The sequence below is a fragment of the Camelus ferus genome, chromosome 2, assembly GCF_009834535.1.
Source record: "Camelus ferus isolate YT-003-E chromosome 2, BCGSAC_Cfer_1.0, whole genome shotgun sequence".
Lineage (NCBI taxonomy): Eukaryota > Metazoa > Chordata > Mammalia > Artiodactyla > Camelidae > Camelus > Camelus ferus.
Genome location: NC_045697.1, coordinates 34,109,379 through 34,130,573, shown reverse-complemented (window position 1 = coordinate 34,130,573; position 21,195 = coordinate 34,109,379). Strand labels below are relative to the sequence as shown.

The 21,195-nt window shown below is 39.1% G+C and overlaps 1 protein-coding gene across 1 annotated transcript in view; it reads right to left on the bottom strand.

Moving 5' to 3' along the window:
* GABRB1 (gamma-aminobutyric acid type A receptor subunit beta1) overlaps positions 1–21,195 on the bottom strand; it is a 333,351-nt gene that overhangs the window by 8,372 nt on the left and 303,784 nt on the right. Inside the window, exons 6-8 of the mRNA XM_032496919.1 lie at positions 17,552–17,689; positions 17,298–17,450; positions 14,118–14,362 (exon numbers count right to left, since the gene is read on the bottom strand). Coding sequence (XP_032352810.1) covers positions 14,118–14,362; positions 17,298–17,450; positions 17,552–17,689 — 536 coding nt within the window. The remainder of the gene's footprint in view (positions 1–14,117; positions 14,363–17,297; positions 17,451–17,551; positions 17,690–21,195) is intronic.

Sequence of the window (21,195 nt, the reverse complement as noted above, 5' to 3'; positions counted from 1 at the left end):
ACAAACCTGCAAAGAATATTTTTTAGCTGAATCTTTATGCATATCCATAATTATTTCCTCCAGCTAAATTGCCAGAAGTGGGATGGATTCACGGGTTGAAACGATATGCCTGATTATACTTTAGTTTTGTGTCTCCACCATTGTTCACTGTTACTTCCTACCATTCCAGTGATACGTCTCCCGGGCTCCCTGGCTTTTCTCTATGCTATGCCCACACATACACTTCTGGAACTACAGGAATCGTGAGTACCTTTGGCCTACAATGTGGCTTTAACTTCAAGCTGATGTACTTTGCAAACTGATTTATCTGGAGGGGATATGGCTCATTCATGCACATGAGTCTGAAGTACTTCCAAGGGCAGTCCAGGCAGCTGTGTTTAAATTTAGAGTTATTAGCACAGTGCCTGACTTATTGTAGGTGCTCTTTAAATACTTTCAGATGACATTGACCTCAGTGAACACTTATGGAAAGACCAAGGTTTGGGTAGGTAAGCAAAGGACCTGGTGAGGAAGAAAGAGAGAAAAGCATAGAAAGAGGCAAAGACAAACAGAGAAAGAAAAGTATAGAGAGTGAGATGTGATGGTGGTGAGACAGGAAGGAAGGAGGTAGGGCACAACCATTAAAAGAATGACATAGCCGTTGAGGCTACAACACAGAGTGGTTAGAACCAAGTAGGCCCAAAATGGTGGAAGATGTGACTTCCAATATACCTTCAGCCTGCTTATACGCTCATTGTAATACACTAGTGTGCTAAATGACACACTCACAGGTGCCATGACAATTCTCAGGCTAACCTAAAAGGTAAAGTTGGTGGTAACCCAATTCCAGGAGATCCCTGCCCCTATCCTTAAAATAGTTGGAATAATCCTCCCACTTGCTAGCACGTGAAATTACCCAGCCCATAAAAACTAACCACCCGCTCACCCCAGGGTGGCTCTCACTTTCTTAGATGACCCCGTGCTCTGGAGTTGCTCTCCCTTCAAGACAAACCGCATTGTCTATGGAATGTGTATCTCTCTAAATAAACTCATTTTCACTTCACTATGGCTCTCTCTTGAATTCCTCCCTGTGTGAAACAAGAACCTACTCTCTGGTAACAGTGGTACATCCATCACAGCTGAGATAGCTAAGATTTATTGAGTGTCCACCATGTGCCTAGTATTACGGTAGATGCTTCATATATATTTCTTGTTTAATACTTACAACAACAATCTGCCTCAAGTTTACACCCCAGTAAGTGCCAACCCATGTCTTGTCTATTTCAAAGCTTCTGAGATTTTTTACTGAGAATGAACCATTTCATACCCCTCGGCCATCAACACAACCTGCAGTGAAGTTAGTGATGCAGTTGATGGCTTTAAGATTCAAGCTGACTAGAGAGAGAAGTGGTGGCTGAATCTGGCTTCTATCTCTCCCTCCATTCTCACCTATCACCGCTTCCCTCTGTGAAGGATTTTGCTCTGGTCTAACTGGGCTGCTCACTTTGCCCTCACTCAGCATGCTTATTGGTTTCTTTATTCAAGGAGTTATTATTTATTTTGTTATTATTAGTAGTAATTACTATGTGTTGAATCCTGCTGTGTAATTGTCTCAGTCATTTTTCATCACACTATGAAATATATAATGTTATCCTAGTTCAGAAGATGGGGAAACTGAGGCTCAGATAGGTTAAGTAAATTGCCTAAAATCAAACCAATAGTAAGTACCCAATTTAGAATTCAAACATAGGATACTCTCTGTCTCAAATATCATTTTTTCCTCCTCATTGCAAATTCATCAATATGTTTTCTTCAAGGCTCAATTTAAATGCTTCTTCCTCTGTGTACCTGCCTACCTTCCTTGGTTATAGTAACCTCAAGAAATCTCTCTTTCAACAAACCTCTATTGACTGCTTACTATGTGCCAGCTATAGTGCTAGGTGTCAAGGACATGTATATATATTTTTATATAATGTAGTGTAAACCTATGGTCGAAAAAGTCATGTATATGGAAATTTATGTTACTAGAGAGAATGGCAGGGCTGAAGTGACAAGGAACAAAGCCCTGGATTTGTTAGAGAAGGGACAAGGACATCAGAAGATAAGGTGGTGCATGTGATTTTGCTACGCACTGTGGAACAGTCAAGAGAATCATCAAACATGGACTTTTGTCCTTGAGCTAATAATCTCCTTAGAACAAGAGTAAGACGTAATATTGGAAGTGACAAGAATTTTTAACCAAATGCTAAATGGTACAGGATAGACCAGGATTAGCGGTTCATAAAAGTGAGAAATCATTGGGGTTCATGGAAGGTTTCATGAGGAGGTTGGGCTTGTATTGAGTCTTAAAGGACGGGTAGAGGACAGAATAAAGGACTGGGAGATGAAAACAGTGTTCTTATCCTAGTTTTATTATTACTCAGTTTCCTCATCCATAAATGAAAGGTTTTCACTAGGTAATCTCAAGAGTTTGTTTCTAATTATTGACAGAGTTCGATTATGGAGAATATTCCAGGCAGAAGACACAGCATACTAGCAAAAAATACTTGCAAGACGGGATCACTTGATTGGCACTGTATGCAACATTAAGTTACAGCATTATGAAATCCCTCTAAAGTAAACAAGTTACTAGAATTTAGAATCAGCCAGTGAAGCATACAGATGCTCCTCATTAAACAGAAGTCATGACAAACAAGATACATTTTATCAAGATATTTTGCTTACTGTTAGCGCAGACTCAAAGGTACTTATAAATTGCATAAGGTTTATAAGTTTGTGGAAATCCCCCCAAATATTCTGCCACTGAGCTAGAAATCATAATTTTAAGTGGCTTGACATATAAAATAATGAATCCGGTCCTGCAGCTGCCCATGAAAGCTGATTTCACTACTATTGCTAAATCAACATTACCATGTTCTCTGCTTGGAAAAATAAGGAGTGCTGTGTCACAGTTATTGCTCATCTCCATTCTTTCTCCTATATGGTCCAAAACTTATCCTAAAGGCTGGTGTTACAGAGTGTGTGTGTGCGCATTTGTGTTTGTGTGTGTGTAGGTGAGTGTGTGTATGATGGTGCGCATAAGTATTTCTTTAGAGGTATGAAATTTTATCCTCCACCCTCCAAGTTTTTGCTGCCTGGTGAGGTGGGTGTGTGGTAGCCACATCACTGCTGACACCAGCAAGTTTCTGGTTGGCTTTGCCTTAACCCCTGCCCTTTGGAGAAGAGTGGCTTTCCCTTCACCTCAACCATATAAAGACCCCCAAGGGATCCTTATATCCATAGTGGGCACAGCTTCCCCAAAATACTATTCATGGGAAAAGTGACCATTGTCTATTCACGTCTTCAAAAGCAGCAAGGAGCCACACTGGGCATTGCTTCAGCATCTTCAATGGTCAACCACTGCCCAAGTTAGTAAGGAAATACCGACATCTGAGTTGGGCACGATCCAGACACTGAAGATTTTTAAACCTTAAGACAGAAGGAAATGAGGCAAATGAAGATGCCAACACACTGGATTTCTAGGGCAGACATGGACTAACAGATTTCCTAAAGAGTTGCTAATGTTGTAATAATTGTTCAGTGAGATATCGCTCCCCACCCTTCCTGCTGCCATAAAGGAAGGGACTTCCCACTCCAATCCCCAGGAGACAAGCCATGGAAGGAACACTTCTGGCTTCTTTTCCCTTTCTCCTCTTTCACTGCTCCCCACTGACCTATCTCATGGGTACATTTGGAAGGAGGCAGGCATACGTGGCTTCGTGCCTTCTAGAATCTTGTCTCCCTCTGATCTGCTTCCAGAGAAGGTGCAATCCACAGGGCTGTGCTTTGAACCTGCTGCTTTGGGGGGTAAGGCTTGCAGTTGTTCGGGGTTCCAGTGATTGGGGAGGTAAGTCTGTCTAATACTGAGGGCAATGGCTTTATTATATTAACCACATAATCGTCAAACCAGCACTGATTCTTTTAAGTTTAGAGTGTCACTGAGCCTAAGTTTAGAGAAAATGAATATAATTATTATTAAGACTTCGGTGAGGGGGCAACAAATGAGCCTCTCTCTTCCCTTCAGATAGACGATCAAAGTGCAAGATGTCTAATAAAGGGAAGCAGAGAATGTGGTTTTAGATCTGCAGCCCCAGAGGTTTGCTAATCCTTCATCCTCCCCACACTCCCTATTAGACAGGTATATTTATGGGCTATATGAAGTAATTTTAGGTGCACAATGGATAAATGTTAAAGTGTTAACAGTTCATTCATTCCCTCACTCATTTCCTCACTAAGTGTTTATCGAGAGCCTACTTTGCATCAGGCACTGTTCCAGACAACGATGGAGAAATCAGCCCCTCCACGAGCAACAGGACATTAGGTCCCACGTTTTCAAATTTCAAAGATCTCAACTAATAAAGCCCCTTAGTCTTATATTCTCCTGTGATTCTCCAAACCCTGTGATTGCCCCCATCTCCTGTTGGTTCTAAATGTTTTGCTGGACAAATACTGTGACCTCTTTCCAACTCGGTGCTCCTTCTAGCAGACTTTTTGAAATGTGCTCACTTGTGATCACATGAGATCCACCTTCTCCTTGCCTGCTGAGTCTGTCTCTCATTTTCCCTCCTGAAGGTCCCTCCTGAATATTTTCCTGACTACAGGCAAATCTTGGAGTGCTCACATATAAAGGAAAACCTGGAATTTCACTGCATAAAAGCCAGAGATGGGGAGAGACAGCTCCTGGCTGGTCAACCCTCTCCCTCTTGCCTGCAGCGCAGTGCTTATCAATCACAATATCTTGCTTTTAAATTCTGAGGACACAACAGTCCTAGGGAGATAGCAGTGAACAAAGGAGGTATGGTTCTAGAACTGCTGGTGCTTATACATTCTTATAAAATAAACAAGTAATATGCTTTTTTTCCCATAAAATTGGTTTTTAAAAATGGAGTAGCATTATGAAGAAAACAAAACAGCTATATACATCGCTTTTAATGTATTTAGAAAAATCTAACTAGCACACTAACTTGATGACTTTGTGCACGTTTTTCTTAACATTACGTTCATCCTCATATTTCATTATAATGAGTGAAACATTTAAGTTAATTCACATTTCCTTTTTTTTTTTAACTGTCCTGACTACAGGACAGCCTGTACATGAATGTTTAAAGGCATCTCAATCTTAAACCGGCCAGAGCAGAACCCTTGGTCCTCTCTCTTCTTGTCCAACTTGCTCCTCCCCAGAATTTCCCACTAGGATGTCACTCCAGGAAAGCAGGGACTTTGTTTTATTCACTATGTCTCCAGAGTTGAGAAAAGTGCTTGGCATATAGGAACATTCAATAAATATCTATTGAATGAACGGATGAATGAAATATAGATAGATAGGCAGGAGGTAAAAGGGCATGATGGTTAATTTTATGTGTCAACTTGACTTGTCTAGATGTTGCTGTGAAAATATTTTGTAGTTGTGATTGATATTTTCAATCAGCTACTGTACGTAGAGAAGATTCTACTTGATGACCTGGGTGGCCTGATCCTATCACTTTGAAGTCTTAAGAGCAAAAACTGAAGTTTCCTGGCGAAGAAGAATTTCTGCCTCAAGACTGTAGCACAGAAATCCCGCCTGAGTTTCTGCTCACTCTGCAGATTTCAGTTCTCGACAATCGAGTGAGCCAATTCCTTAAAATAAGTATCTTTTTTGCCTGTATGTTGGTTCTGTTTCTATTGGCTCCATTTCTCTGGAGAACCTTGACTGGTGCAAAAGGGATGGTGAAAATCATGAGGGTGACTAAAGCTCTGGAAACACTGACGTGCTGGCTGCATGTCTTCCCTCAGTAGAAATCCTAGGTGAATTTACACATTCACTTTCTAACCTGGATTGAACCTTTTCCCAACCCTCCCATCTCATTCACCCGCTCCTTCTCTCTGCCCCCAATGTCCCCAAAGAATGCCTTAGGCTGTGAAAAATGTTGCCACTCACCAAACTGATCTGTTCTGGATATTTTCAGTATATAAATATAGCAGAACTCATTTCAGTGTAATTGGGATAAAATATAATGTTGTTTTCAGTGGCACTTTTAAAGCCCTGTTAAGAAATACCTCTGGGCTCAATCTACTTTGCAAACATAAAGTGATTTCCTTACTGTTAGCCAATTCAGTTAGATTCCCGTTACTGAGTGGCTCATCCCTTGATGCTCCTAAGTCCTACAGAGCAGGAAGCCAAGTGAAGGGGTGCTGGCTGAAGCATGGGCTACCCTCCAGAAGCCTGCAGTCTGCTGAACGAAACTGTCCAGAGCGCTCGGCTGCATTCCCTGCAGTGTGGAACCACACGTCTTCCATCTGCCCATTTGGCTCATACACTGAATTTGTGATGTCACTGTCCATCATCAGCTCTCACCAGGGCCATGAAACTCCCGTCCCCTGGCGTCAAATTCCTACAACTTTTTTTTCTTTTTTTAAATAGGGGGGCTGGAGGCTGGGGGATGGGAGTTTTGCTAGAGATGGTTTGCATATCTCTTTGCATGTTCTGACAGCTCATGGCAGAAGTGGAAACTTCATCATTTCAAGAAGCAACTGAAGGTTAGGTACAAACCTACATAAACCTAAACAAATCTCATATAATATAATTCAGGGAACAGAGAAGGAAAAAGATGCAGATCAAATGAAACAATTGGCAAATTTTCCAGAATGTTTCTCAGCTGCTAAATTTATCCTGTATTCCTTGTTCCCCGTCATTTCTCTCATCCAATGTATGAGCAGGTCGTAATGGCTCCGCTTTTAAATGCATCCTGAATTTGATGGCTTCTCCCCACAAACATCCCTGGCAGCATAATTTATCTTCCTTTTTCCAGGAATGCTACCCTGTGGTCTTTTCTCTACATAATAGCTGGAGTGATCCCTTTTAAATGTAAAACAGACCATGTCTTCTGTTTAAATCTAGCAACTTTCTAAGCCATGAAATAAAATCCAATTTTCTCATCCAAATCCACAAAGCACTATGTGATTTGGCTCCTGCAGACACCTCTGTCCTTATCTCCTACCACTCTGCTCCTTGAACTCTCTTTTCCAGCCAGTCTGGCCTCTTGTTGGCTGTCCCCTGATGCTCCTAAGTCCTCAGGCCACTTTCACTTACTCTTCCTCTCTCCCAAAACACTCTTGTGAGAACTGTTACCTGGCTAGCTTGTCATCATTTTCTTCGCAGTGAGTATCATCTGCCATTATATCACATATTTATTTATACATTTTTCAGTAACCTCAACTGAAATGTAAGCGCCAGGAGGGCAGCTGCTTTTTCTCTGCTGCTGTTCATCACTTTCTATCCCCCTTGCTTTTCCAGAACAGAGTCTGAGATAGTCCCAAGGAGACTGAGTAAATGTCTGAATGAGAAACTCAGATTTAGAGTCATCTGTTGGGCTCTGTTTGAGTTTTGATGGCTGAAGATCCCTGAGTGGCTAAAATCTTTAGGGTAGTGGTTCTCGGACATTATTGTGCATCCAAGTCAATTAGGAAGCTTGTTAAAAATCCAAGTTTGAGCTCATTTTTTCTAGAGAAAGGTCTTCCTAGTCTGCATTTCACACACACATTCCAAGGGTCCTAGTTCGTTCTGGTGTACTTGGCCTTTAGTTGTGGCAGATGGAAAATCCATAGAGTAGTTACTTCCAGGCAACTGAGAATTAATTACAAATATGTGCAGTTCAAGCCTGAGAGATACACAACATGTGGCTGGAGAGTGACTTCTTAAATTGATGTTAGTGGGAACTTAGGGGGCTTTGAGAAGAGAATGATGGAAACAAGAAAGTAGAAGCTATTTTATACAAACGGGCATTTTATTCCTGAGCCAAACACTCACTGATTGCTTAGGGAGTTCCAATATTTAAGATGAGTCCTTTTTTTACAGTTAAATATAACATGCATTATAACCAGCAAATTCATTCAATTCTGAAGGATGCAAATAGGGGCCATTTTCCAGATGCATCTTCAGTAAAACCCCTTAAAATACTCATTTAAGATGTCATCAGCAATGTTTTGCTCTCAGGTAAAGGAAAGAGTGATTTTGGCCAGAGTAATAATGGTTTTTCACATGGTTGTAAAGGAGATACTCAGAATGTGTAATGTCCATTGTGTGTGAACATCCTGGGGCTTGTAGGTTCTACACCTAAGTGGGTAAGTCCTTGTTATTGCATCTCATCAGGCAGAATCTTCTTACTGCATTAGCCAGGGTTTCCGAAGACAATCAACACAGCATTTCTAAGGATTGGAGACGATTATGAACCATGGGCAGTGTGGTGTTATCAATCAGCTTGGATTCTAATACAGAGATTTCAGGAGAAAGGAACTTCTGGGAAAAGATACATTAGGGCCACTTAAAGTATCAACATAGGTTGAAAGCATTATATTAATATCACCCATTATTGTACCACTGACTGTCCCTAATTAGAATAAATGCCTTTCATTAGAAAATATTTATTATATATATTATTTAATTTTGAAAGCTACCTAACAGTTCTTATTTTGGGAAAAGCTTAAAAATTTTGTTTTTGTAATAATAGGAGTATAATGGGAAAAAAGGTCCCAATTTTACATGAATTCTAAGGTCATGCCTTTGGTTTTGTAATTAATTAGTTTACTTATTATTTTAAAAGACTTTTAAGTGCCCAATTAGTGCTATGCTCTGTGACAGGCATTGGAACTCCAAAGATGGAAGATACAGTATCTGCATTCAAGACCCACTGTTTTTTTCTTTATAGCAATTTTTTGTTACCTGGCATGCGTGTGTTTGTGTGTGTGATGTTCATTGTGTGTGATGTATTTGTCTGTGTGATGCTCACTGTCTGTCTCTGCCATCCAAGTGTAGGCTTTTGTTTTATTCATCGCTGACTAGCTTTCTAGTGCACGGACAGTATTCACACAGTATGAATGCATTAAATATTTGTTAAATTAAAAAAAATAGGTAAGCAAAGGTGCGGTGGAAAGATATCAGAGGAGCACCAACTCGGCCTGAGGAGTGAGGAAAGGTATCAGTCAAGAGGTGAATTCTAGGGAGCCAGCCAAGCAAAGGTTCCAAAGAGTGAAAACAAGGCAGGCATTTAGGAAAAACTGCGAGTCGTACTTCTGGAACAAAGAGTGTGTCAGTGAAAGGGAGAGGCAGGACAAGTGAGGCAGGAGAGGAAGGCAGAGTGAGGTCACAGTGGGCCTTGGGTCCCACGTCAAGGGGTCTGGAGGTTTCCTTTAGGTAAAGGGTCTGGATGGGTCATGGTGGATGCCTATAGGTTTGACCTGTCTGATTCCATTCCACTTTCCTCTGATAGCGTTGCCTTGACTTTTTTTTGTTGCACGTGATCGAGGTGGAAATGATTGCATCTTCTAGGCTCGAGGGACAAGCCTGTGATGCAGACCTGGGCATTTAGGGATTTCCATCTTCCTGGTCAGAGGGATTGATTTCTGCATGAGAATATGACGTGAGTTGGCCCCAAAAGACTCAATCCTAGGACTTATGTTGTTGGAACTCTTGGGTATAAGAAAGTACTTTGTGCTGAGGTTGAAGAGTTTTGACAGTATAAACTTTGGAGTTTGGGGACCACCACGAGAGAAGGGTCTACTGAAAATAAAGCTAACATAAATGAAAGCCGAATTAAGAGAAGACGAGATATGCTTTCTGATGACATTGTTTGAATATCTGGATGTAGCCACAGGTGGAATTAGAAACTTTGCTGGACTTTTCAGTTGTGCGGGTCAAAAAATTCCCTCCCCTCCTCTTTTTTTTTTTTTTTCTTAAGCCAGTTAGATTTTCTTAAGTTAAGTTAAGATTTTCTTAAGTAAGTTAGATTTCTCTCTCATTCACAAAAGAATCCTAGCTGTGAGAATAGAAGAAATTGGAGACTAGATGCCAGGGAGAAGATGAGAGAGAGAGAGAGAGGGAGAGAGACAGATTTTGGGATTCCTGGAAAGGAGAATTAGATGGTTAGACAACTGAAGACTCTGGAGATTAGCTAAATTAAGCCAAGACTAGAGAACAAAACACAGACCAAGCCAGATTTGGGCAGGGGTTTGAGGGCTAAAGACATCCATGAACTGTCAGCACAGGCTGTCATTAGAAATCAAAGGTCCCTGCCTGGATTTCTCCAGAATTCAGTTGCTGAGTCAGAAGGGTTAATGTTTCATTAGAAGCTGAGGGCAAAGCAATGAAATGGGGTGGGGCCCAGGTTCAGAAGCTAATATGGGTTCAAGCTAGTCTAAGCTAGACTTGAGGAGAGAGCTGTTTACCTTTATGAAGTCTATTTTCACATGCATTTTGTATCCTGGAATTAATCAAAGTACAGAACTGATTGACATTTAGAAAGTAGTCTGAAAGTGTAGGTGATTCACCGTAAAGAACAGGAATGGGAGGAAAGAAGGCAAATTACAGTATCAGTATCTGATTCTGAAGGGGGAAAGTTCTGCTTCTTGATTGTTGGGGTTCCAAGTGTACACTGGGTATGACTCTCCAGCAGATTCCACCAGTGTCCGCCATGACTTAGAATGATTTTGAATCCATCTCTAATCACAGATCACTCATACAATCTTTTCATCTTGGGTGGATCTATTTGCAATTAGACGGGCATTGTGGCCAGCAGATATGACCATATATAAAACCATTGTGGCCAGCAGATACAATCATCTAATAAATATTTTTAATTCTAGGATTTCCACTGGATCTTTTTTTATAGTTTCAATTCCTATTCTGATACTCCCCATTTCTTCATATATTATATTAATCTTTTCCTATAGACTTTATTTTAGACTTTTAGTTTTGTTCCCAGTTAGTATGAAAGTAGCCCAGAAGTAGCTTACTTCCAGCCTAGTTGTACAGAGAAATCTATCTTTCAAACTCTAAATACCATCTTTAGTTTCAAATGATGCCTGAGGGGTTTATAAATCCATAGTTTTTAATCACCTTGGAGGTCAAAACTCACCTAATGTCTGGATTGAACATCTGTACTCATATAAAAAGATGCTTCAGTGCAATGAGTAGAAATATAACTCAAGGCAAAGCAAGCACCTTTGAAGCTTCAGTGCAGATACCACTTGGCAGGACTGCCCAGCCAAGGCTATCACAGTAACACGTGACAAATGATCAATGCTGCTCTATGTGCTAGGGTACCAAGGCTGAAATTAGGGACCCCTCGAATAAAAATTGTCTGAGACCAGAGCATATATGCCATTTGAATTCAACTGTTTATAAGAATCTAAAAGGAAAGAGGAGGATCATTCAACCATTATATTAAAAGGAAATATCTAATATCATTTTCTATTTTTAACATTTATTTAACCAGGGGGTAGCATTTTTAAATACCACACAGGTTGCATTATTAACTTCACTGCTGGAGATGATGCACTGAACAGATGAAGTAATACACTTGCTTTGTTATTGACACATTGCCTGAGCTCCTGGTTTTAGAAGAGGATAAGGAAGTCAGGAACTGGAAAAGCTAAGCAGTTATGGGGATGATTATAATCTCCTTGAGATGGTACCATCTATTATTGTTCCATCCAAATCTTAAGAATTTTATAAAATCTTAGCCGTAACACTCCTTTGGAGATTATGCTTATATGATGTTATATCACTGTGATTCAGGAAGAATAGCAGAGGCTGATAGAAAGCATGCTTGAAAAAATGTTAAAAATCAAAGTGATGGAAACAGTAACAAAGTCTGGAGCAGAAGCTAAAATAGACTATAGACAGTCTCTTTTTATTACTTATTATGAATATACAAGAATTTTCTAAAACATTATGATATAACACTCAATACCTGTGTGGTATCTAAGAATTCATCTTGAATGGAAAAGGTGTCTTCAGCAGTCCTGCATTAAAAAAAGTGCTCATTTGGTATTTTCTCAGTTCTAGCCACCAAAGAAAGAACAATAAACATAGTAGACAGGGACCCTGGTGTATATCCTTGGGAAGCTTGGCATCTAACAGAGAAAGAGGTTACAAAAATGATTGCCCAAATAAAGATATACTTAATAATTTGGTAAGTCCTAAGGTGGAAAAGCACAGGATGCCATGAGAATAAATCACAACGGTACCAAATATAAACCAACAGTGAATGTGTCAGTTAAGGCATCCCCGAGGTGGTAGAATTTATGGTAAGAATGGGGGCAATGGAAAAATGGAGAGAAGTCCAATATTACCTTCAACCTCACTAATCCCTTCTTCTATTGTATAAAATCTAATGCTAATCCATCTAACATATATTCTAATTTTATGATTTCCAGTTCTTCTTTTTTATAGTTTCAATTTCTATTCTGATGCTCATTTCTTAATATATTATGTTAAGCTTTTCCTATGGACTTTATTTTAAACTTTTCATTTTGAAATTATCGTCAATTCCTAGAAAGTTGCGAAGATAGCACAGAGAGGTTCTATGTACCTTCATGCAGTTTCTCCCATTGATTACATCTTATCTGTTGTAAAATATCAAAACCAGGAAACTTATATTGGTATAAAGTGTGTATAGTTCTATGTAACTTTACTACACGTTAGAATCATGATAACAGGAAGCTTCTTCCTTTTGGATATAGTCCTCGGGATAAATCCTACCCTGAATTATTCTATAATCCAATCATAATTTTCTATCCTGGCAAGACCAGAAGATTCTCAAGGGCAAGCATCATGCCTCCTCCTTCTCCCATAGTATTGAGGATAGAGTTTTACACAAGAGTAAACATTTATTTGAGTGTGTTGCTTTGTAGTTTGACCGTTTGGCTGAATCTGTATGTTTCCTTTGTTTATAATTTCTAATTACCTGACAGTTCTTTGTCCAAATGTGATGACCTGCTAAAGAGCATGAAGATACACCTTGAAGACTCACAGTCTGGTTTCTCCCTGATTCTCCAACCACATCTCATCCTACTCTGCTTTCTCCCTCACTCACTACGCTCTTGCTACGCAGACCTTCTCTCAGTACTTTGACATGTCAAGTGATTCCCGCCCCAGACCCTTTGTGCTTCTTACTTCCTTTGCCTAGAATGGACACGGCACGGCTGCTGCTGTTCGTCACTTAGATGTCAGGTCAAACGGCAGCTTCTCAGACGGGTCTTCCTGATCACCGGGTCCAAGTTTCCTGTTCCCTCAAATCTGACCCAAAACATTCTCTTGCCCATCACTCTGTTTTGCTTTCTTCATAGCACTTCCTATTACCTGAAATGGTCCTCTTCATACTTGCTTGTCTGTTTACTGCCTGTCTTCCCATGTTAGAACCTAAACTCCACGAGGGCAAGGAACTTTGTCTCATTCAGAGCAGAGCTGTCAATGCTCAGAACAGTGAATGGTTTTTTGAGTTGTCACCCTGTGTGCCATCTTGAAAACAACTTGTCATGGGTACAGTATTTCCATGCACACAATTGTAAATTGATTTCAGTGAAAAATAGCATAGAGGTAGAAGCTACAGAAACATTTAAAAAGAATAAATGAAGTATTACTTCAAATTTAATTCCACAGTGAGAGCACAGGTCACAAGATCTACTAATGAAAAGCAAAGGAGAAATGGTGACAATGTCTTGTATATAATAATAGCTAATATTTATTGAGTACTTACTGTGTTCTAGGTATTGATCCAAATACTAGGCTTGAAAAAAATGACACAACTCATTTAGTCTTTACAGTAACTGAGAGATAGATATACTATGAAAATCTCCATTTTATGGATGATGACACTGAGAGCAAAGGTTAGATAAGGAATTACATAGGTCGATCTGCCTGAAATTTTAAAGCCTGTAAGTGGCAGAGCTGGGGCTTGAACCCAAGCAGTTTGGTTCCAGTCTGTGATTGTAACCACTGTGCTCTAGTGCCTCACTGCCATTCGGAGTAAGAGTTTGTTCACTTTAGTTTCCTCATTTATTGATTAAGTAGATCTGGAATTATTCTTTTGCACACAGCTCCACAACTATATAGTTTAGAATGTGATGGGCTTGGCGTTAGGCTGCAGGCCTATGTAGATTATTAATCTGCGTAATCTTCAACATCAATTTCCAAATATGTAAAGTGAAGGGTATTTCAGCCTTATTCAAGATAAATGAACATTTCACAGTTTTTTTTTTTTTTTCTGTTGTGGGAGCTCTGAGCACCATGCTGCTGCTAAATTTCAGAAGACCATTGTCAGGAGTATTTGATATATTACCTGGACTTTATTCATCTCCAGTTTGTTCTTCTCATTAGCGCTTTGGTCTTGTTTGCCAGCTCCTTTTTTCTGAGGGCCTTTCCCAAAGAAGATGTAATTTACAAAGGCATATTCCAGCAGAGCCAGGAACACGAACACAAAGCAACCCATCAGGTAAATGTCAATTGCTTTGACGTAAGGGATCTTTGGCAGGGTCTCCCTGAGGTGAGTGCTGATGGTCGTCATCGTCAGCACCGTGGTGATTCCTATGGAACAGAAAGACACAGCTTAGCTGAATGCACCTGTTAAGTTCCCTTTTTAAGGCTGAGGGGACAGATGCCATTCTCTTGTTGGTACCCTCAAATGATGGCAGTAATGCAATAAACCATGGGGCAGAAAGGGCAGACATTTTGAAAGACAAAGCTGCAGGCTGCCAATGGAGTCCATGAGCAAATCACAAAATAGGATGCTCTGCGCTGGGTTGAGAACTGTTTTATAAAAAATAATGTGCAAAAGAAAAAGGAAGGTAGATGGAAAGTCATCCCAAAATCTCACTGATTTGCCCACTGCTTACTATCAAATGTCTCTCATGCTGTTACATGCCACTTTTTTCTTCTTCCTTCTCTCAACATCTCCCTCACATCCCTCCTAAATCTGTCCTTGTAATACTCATTTCCACAGCAGCCACTACCGAACTGAACGTTGGTGACCAGTTTGAGGAGACCTATTTTATTGCATGAATCTGTAATATACCCAGGTCATAGGGTCAGTATCACCTTTTAAAATTACAATGCATCATTTGTGATGAGTCAACATGAAAAGAAGAAACAAATAAGAAAGTTCATGATTTGCATCAAGTATTTGATATATGTATTTTTAAATATAATTTTATTGGTTTTTTTTTTTTTCAAATATTACCTCTAGTTTCTTGATTCTGGAGAATAGAATGAATTAGTTCCCTGGAGTCAGGAAAAGACTTCCTGAAAATTCAACTTGTTAAAGAAATTTAAGACTGTAATCTTTTAAAAGGAAGATTCTACTTTGTCTACTTTGTTAAATATAGCATCCTTAACAATAATGTTTGTGTGTCTGTATAATATTTTGTGTTTATGTTGGTGACAATGAAATGGTAATTGGGAAAAAAAGAAGTGATGTTAGTATCTAATACTAAACTATGCTGTAATGTAAGTATTACACATTTGTATAGTGTTTTTACAGCTTCAAACACTTACAGCTATGAATTATATGACATATTATTATATGTCATAACAGCTTGCTCAGTACGATAGGGCAGGTGCATTATTCTCATCTTATAGCTGAGTAACAGAAACTCTGAGATTAGTTATTTTGCAGTAGATCAGCTAGAGATAAAAGAGTAAGGAGGTGTTAAGCAAAGGCATTAAAAATAAAAGCAGAGAGATGAAAAAGTAAAATCTAAAACTTGATGAGGTTCCTTAAAAATAAAGTCAGGAAATGGGAAATGATTATTAGAGACAAAGGAAAACCGGCAAAGGGAATAGAAGTTAGAAAATGAAAAGGGGGAAAAAAAAAAACCAAACCAAACCAAACAAACAACAGTTTAGCCCTCATTTGCCAGTCAAGATTATTCTATTTAGATGTCCTGATTTGACTACTCAACTTTAGGAGAACAGGTAAAGTAGGAAGTCAGAACTACAATACAAAAAGTCACAATGGTTCAGGTCAGTGATGAATTTAAACATGCTGGACCGATATGAAATGCATCATGAGTGCCCCTATTTATTTCTTTGAATAAAATTTAAAATTTCCCCTAATATAATTCTACCTCACATCCTGTACAGAAACAGTTCATTTAAAATCCACTTATTCCACTTCTGCATCTACTCCTTGGTTTAAATTTTTTAAGCAAGAAGGGCTAGTAAATAAATGTCTCATTTACTTAGATGAGTTTTAAAGTACGTTAGGTTTTGCATTTCAGAGACCAGGCTTATTCAGCATCTGTGCTGACATGTCTAATCAAAGTAGCATTAGCTCTGAGGATGGAAGTGTAAGGAGAACCACAATCCATGATCTTGGTAGCTCTTCTTCCCTGCTGTGGGCATTGTCCAATGTTTTTTGTTTAACAGTAGCATATATTCACATTCATGTTCGTATTCAAATAATATGTGCAGACATATATATATATGATGTGATAAACTATTTGTTTACTTTCTGTAGTCTTGGAATGTTCAAAGGTTAATAAAGGGCTGCCAGAACTTGACATTGTGAAGCTTATGTGCGCGACCAATAAAATGAGCTTTACAGTTGACGATTAGTCTAGGTATGAAAGGGTATGCCGATCATCTAATCCAGCTCTGTAGTCTCAGAAGAAAAGAGGTGTATATGTTAGCTTATTCATGAATGATGCTCTTGTGTGTATGGGGTGTGTGTGTGTGTGTGTGTGTGTGTGTGTGTGAATAAGCCCCAGAAAGTGATAACTAAAATGGCTGTAGGATCGAATAATGACGCAGACCCACATGTATCCAGATTCATTAGACAGACCTTACAAATTCTAACTTTCTAAGGAATCTTTAAAGTCTCAAATACAGCCTTCCACTTGCAGCAATTACTCAATCATGGCAAGATTAATTCTGAATTTTGTTCCCTCAGGAAGGAAATCATTCTTATTCTGTCCTAACCACAGATCACGAATGCAGCTGATGAATTGTCTGTGCCTTATTCAAGGGCAAGGAGCTCCATTTAAGAGATACTAAGATCGATACAATTGAACTATAGTTAATTTTCAAAAGATAGTATTTCACAACAATTGATATAGCTTGTTAATAGTTACAAGGTTCAGCTGTCTCCAAATCCATTTGAGAATAACGCAATAATGTTCTCCACTGTAAAAAGCAGGAACCAAAGAAGAAATCACAAAGTTAGTAAAAATTAATGTAATGAGAATTTTAAAATATGCTCTAAGAAGCATTTATGTAGTGTTGAATGTACTCCAGGATTTTTTTTTTTACTTTGGTAAAATTATAAAAAGATATTATGTTGTAAAACATTCACTCTGTAAGTGCTTATACTTAGATGTTTTATTAGCAAGCACTCTCATGGTAATCTCATTCTTTGGCTACTTATGAGAGCAGCCCTTGCCCAAGCCCTTGCCTATAATTCTATCCCTGGTGGTTGTTTGAAGCTAAGTCCCACCAGCTCTCTGTAGCACTGGAAATGCATTACCTAGTGCCACTCTGGCTGCAGATGCATCGTAGTTGATCCAAAACGACACCCAGGACAGAATAGTAATCAGTGTGGAAGGCATGTAGGTTTGCAAAATGAAGTAACCAATGTTTCTCTTTAGACGAAAACTTAGTGACAGTCGTGGATATGCCCCTGAGTGGGAAAAAAAAAAAAAAGAAAATCAAGTCACCTTTTGGTTGAAGCCACCTTATTTCTCAGCACCCCCTAGTTCATGTTTGGGGAAACAGCCTCACCTGTTGTGAACTCCACCTTCTTGGACACCATCTTGTAGTCGACGATTGAAAACTGAGGAAGCTCAATTTTATTGACTCCCGTTACTGCTCCCTCTCCTCCATTCCAGTAAAACTCAATGTCATCTGTGGTATAGCCATCTGAAACCAAGAAACAGCGTAGTTAAATGGAGCTCAGTTGGCCTAGAAATTCATTTTGAAGACAGTTTGAGATCTGAAGAGAAAATCCCCAGCAACTGATGGTAAGATGCTATTGCTGTAAATCAGGATGACATAAGAGGTTTCGTGTTGTGTGCTATTTCTGTTGGTTGGTTGTGGCTGCGTTGAGAAGATGGACACCTTACTTTAATGAGCATATGCTCTGTGATCTATCATTCAGTGATACCTGACATCACTGCATATTTATTCATTGTGTCTACCAACGGGCACTCTTTGGTTAAATTAGGGAATGCCTAGATTCCAGGTGCCTGGGCATAGATTTTGACTATGCATTATTTAACAACAACAAGTATAATAATTGAGCACATATTTGTTAAAAGGGAAACAGAAGAGGTAAAGGGATGGAGTATAATGAAAGCCCAATTTTGTACATACCCATTAAATGATCGACGTTCAAAAAGGAAGTATACTTTTTTTTTTTAGAAAATTAGGCAAGCTTCTATTTATATCCTTTGATTATAGCTACTGTATAGGTGAAAATTTTAGAAACTACATGAATTTTTGAAGCTATCTTTATATGAGAATGAGCTTTAAGTGATTTAAGGGGAATGAGTAGAAGATTGTAGAAGGGTCTGTCCTGAAATCTATTTCCCTTTCCACTTCTGCTCCTACTAGCCAGTGGTCTAACTGAGTTATGGTCATATATTAGGGCAGCTTGCATAAAAACAATGTATTGATATATTAAAAAAATCTAAAAATCATTTAAGACATATAGAACACTACATTTGTAACTTTCTGCTAGAGACAAAAAGGTCTTTCTAAGGTTATTTTCTATTTATAGTCACCTCAAATAAAAAGCATCAAATCTTTTCCCATTAGAAATACTAAGGCTTGTGTTTCAAAAGTAACCATATGATGTAGTAGACATTTTGCTGACCTACTTTTGATTAAAGTGAGAAACGTTTTCTCAAGAGATAAAAAATAATATATTTAAAATTTAGAAGTTGAATGCCAAGTGCCAATGGATCACTATCAACATATCCTTGAAAGAATGTGAGAAAATTTAAGTTATTCTTCCCTTTTTTTTTTTTTGAGGGGAAATAAAACTGTTTTAACTTTATGGCTTTAAACATTTCTAACTTCTTTTCAGAAATCTCTTTTTAGAATTCTTATCCCTGAACTCATTGAATTCACAATTGTTTTATATTTGTTACTTTTGCCGTATAGAGGTTATTATTTACTGTAATATATTTCAATTTGTTTTATTTTATTTCTCTTTAAACCATTTCTCTCTTAGGTCCAAGAACTTGCCCTTTCTTCAAAGGGTAATCTTTCATAGTCAGTAACCCATTTCACAATGACCCAAGTGTGGACATAGAAATAGAAGATATTTATTTCTGGGTATAATCTTCAGGGTCTGAGAGGCTGTGAGATCCACTTTGCCCAGTGGACTCAGAGCAATCTACATGGAACTAACTGGTGTACTGGGGGCTCTGTATTTGAGCATGGCTCTGTAAGGCTGTGATTCTTAGCATCTCTTTGAGAATCTGATAGGACCTTCTGAACTCAATGAGAAGACAAGTCACACACTGGGTGAAAAGTATATGCAAAAGACACAACTGTTAAAGGACTGTTACCCAAAATATGAAAGATCTTAAAACTTGGCAGTAAAAAACCAAAAAAATCTGATTAAAAAAATGGGCAAAGACCTTAGCAGACATCTCACCAAAGGAGATATACAGATAGCAAATAAGCACATGAAAAGATGCTCCACATGATATGTTGTTAGAGAAATGCAAATTAAAACAATCGTGTGATACTACTACACACCTATCAGAATGGTCAAAAGTCAGGAATACTGACACAACCAAATGCTGGAGAGGATGTGGAGCAGTAAGAACTCTCATTCATTGCTGGTGGGAATACAAAACAGTACAGCCAGTTTGCAGTTTCTCACAAAGCTAAACGTACTCTAATCATATGATATAGCAGTCATGCTCCTTGGTTTTTACCTCAATGAAATGAAAACTTATGTCCACACAAAAACCTGTACACAGGTGTTTACAGCAGTTTTATTTATAATTGCCCAAACTTGGGAGCAACCAACATGTCCTTTGGTCTTTTGATAAACTGTGGTACACCTAGGCAATGGCATATTACTCATGATAAAAAGAAATGAGCTATCAACCCAAGAAAAGACATGGGGGAAACTTAAATATATATCACTAAGTGGAAAAGTCAACCTGAGATGGCTACATACTGTATGATTCCAGCTCTGTGACATTCTGGCAAAGGCAAACCTGTGGAGACAGTAATATCAGTGGTGGCCAGGGGTTGAGGGGATGGGAGGGATAAATAGACAGAGCACAGAAGGTCTTTGAAGAGCAATGAAAATACTCTGTGTGATACCACAGTGGTGGGTACATGTCATCATGCATTTATCTAAACCCACAGAACGGACAGCACTAAGAGTGAGCCCTGAAGTAAACTATGGACTCTGGGTGATAACGATGTGTCCGTGCAGGTTCATCAGTTGTAACAAATGCACCACTTTGGTGGGGGACGCTGATAGCATGGGGGGCTGTGCAAGTGTGGGGGCAAGAGGTATATGGGAAATCTCTGTATCTTCCCCTCAATTTTGCTGTGAACCTACAACGGTTTTAAAAATATTCTTAAAAAACAACTTCTGAAAAAATTCTACAGAAAGATATACAAATAATACATAGGTACAGATAGGTAAACAAATACAATTTGATGATAATTGTAGAACATCATGGATTCCCTTGTAGCCCATTTATAGGTTCTAGAACAAGAACCTCCTTCCCAAAGGGAAATGGCCAGTGGCAACAAGACAGCTTGAATTCAACCCTGATGCCCTCTCTTCCACTTCTGATTCAACTGTGAACTTCTAAGCTCAGCATGAAGTAAGATCTGGGGACTGAGATCTCGGCTTTGTCTGGATCTAGTAGACAGTGATGTCATGGGATTTCTTCCCCCTCAGGAAAAAGAGAGAACCTGGGGACTTGGCATGGGGTCCCTGGATGGGGATTAGAACAGGGAGATTATGGAAGAAAGCTGGGTTCAGGGATTTGGGGAGCCTATTAAATGAAGATTGCTAGCACTTGTGTGACTATCTGGAGGAACTGCTGTTTTTTTCCAGCCCCTTAATGAGATGTAGGAAAGTCGAAAAAGTGGGCTGAGTGTCTGAAAGAGAAAGAGGGAGAGAGAGAGGAGACAGAGGCTGCCTCCTGGTGCACCAGCAGGGGAATGCCAACTTGCCTGGAGCCCACCACGCTTTCCACCTAGAACACTGTTTCCGTTTAGGATGCTCTGGCAGCTGGGCTCAAATGTAAAGAGATGTGCAAGAAAAACAATAATATTTATACAAAAAACCCCATCATCCTAGAGAAGGAAAAGAGCAGAACATCCAGAATAAATGGTCCCTTGTGAGAAGTGGTGGAAGAAGCAGATTTCATTTCCCACCTTAT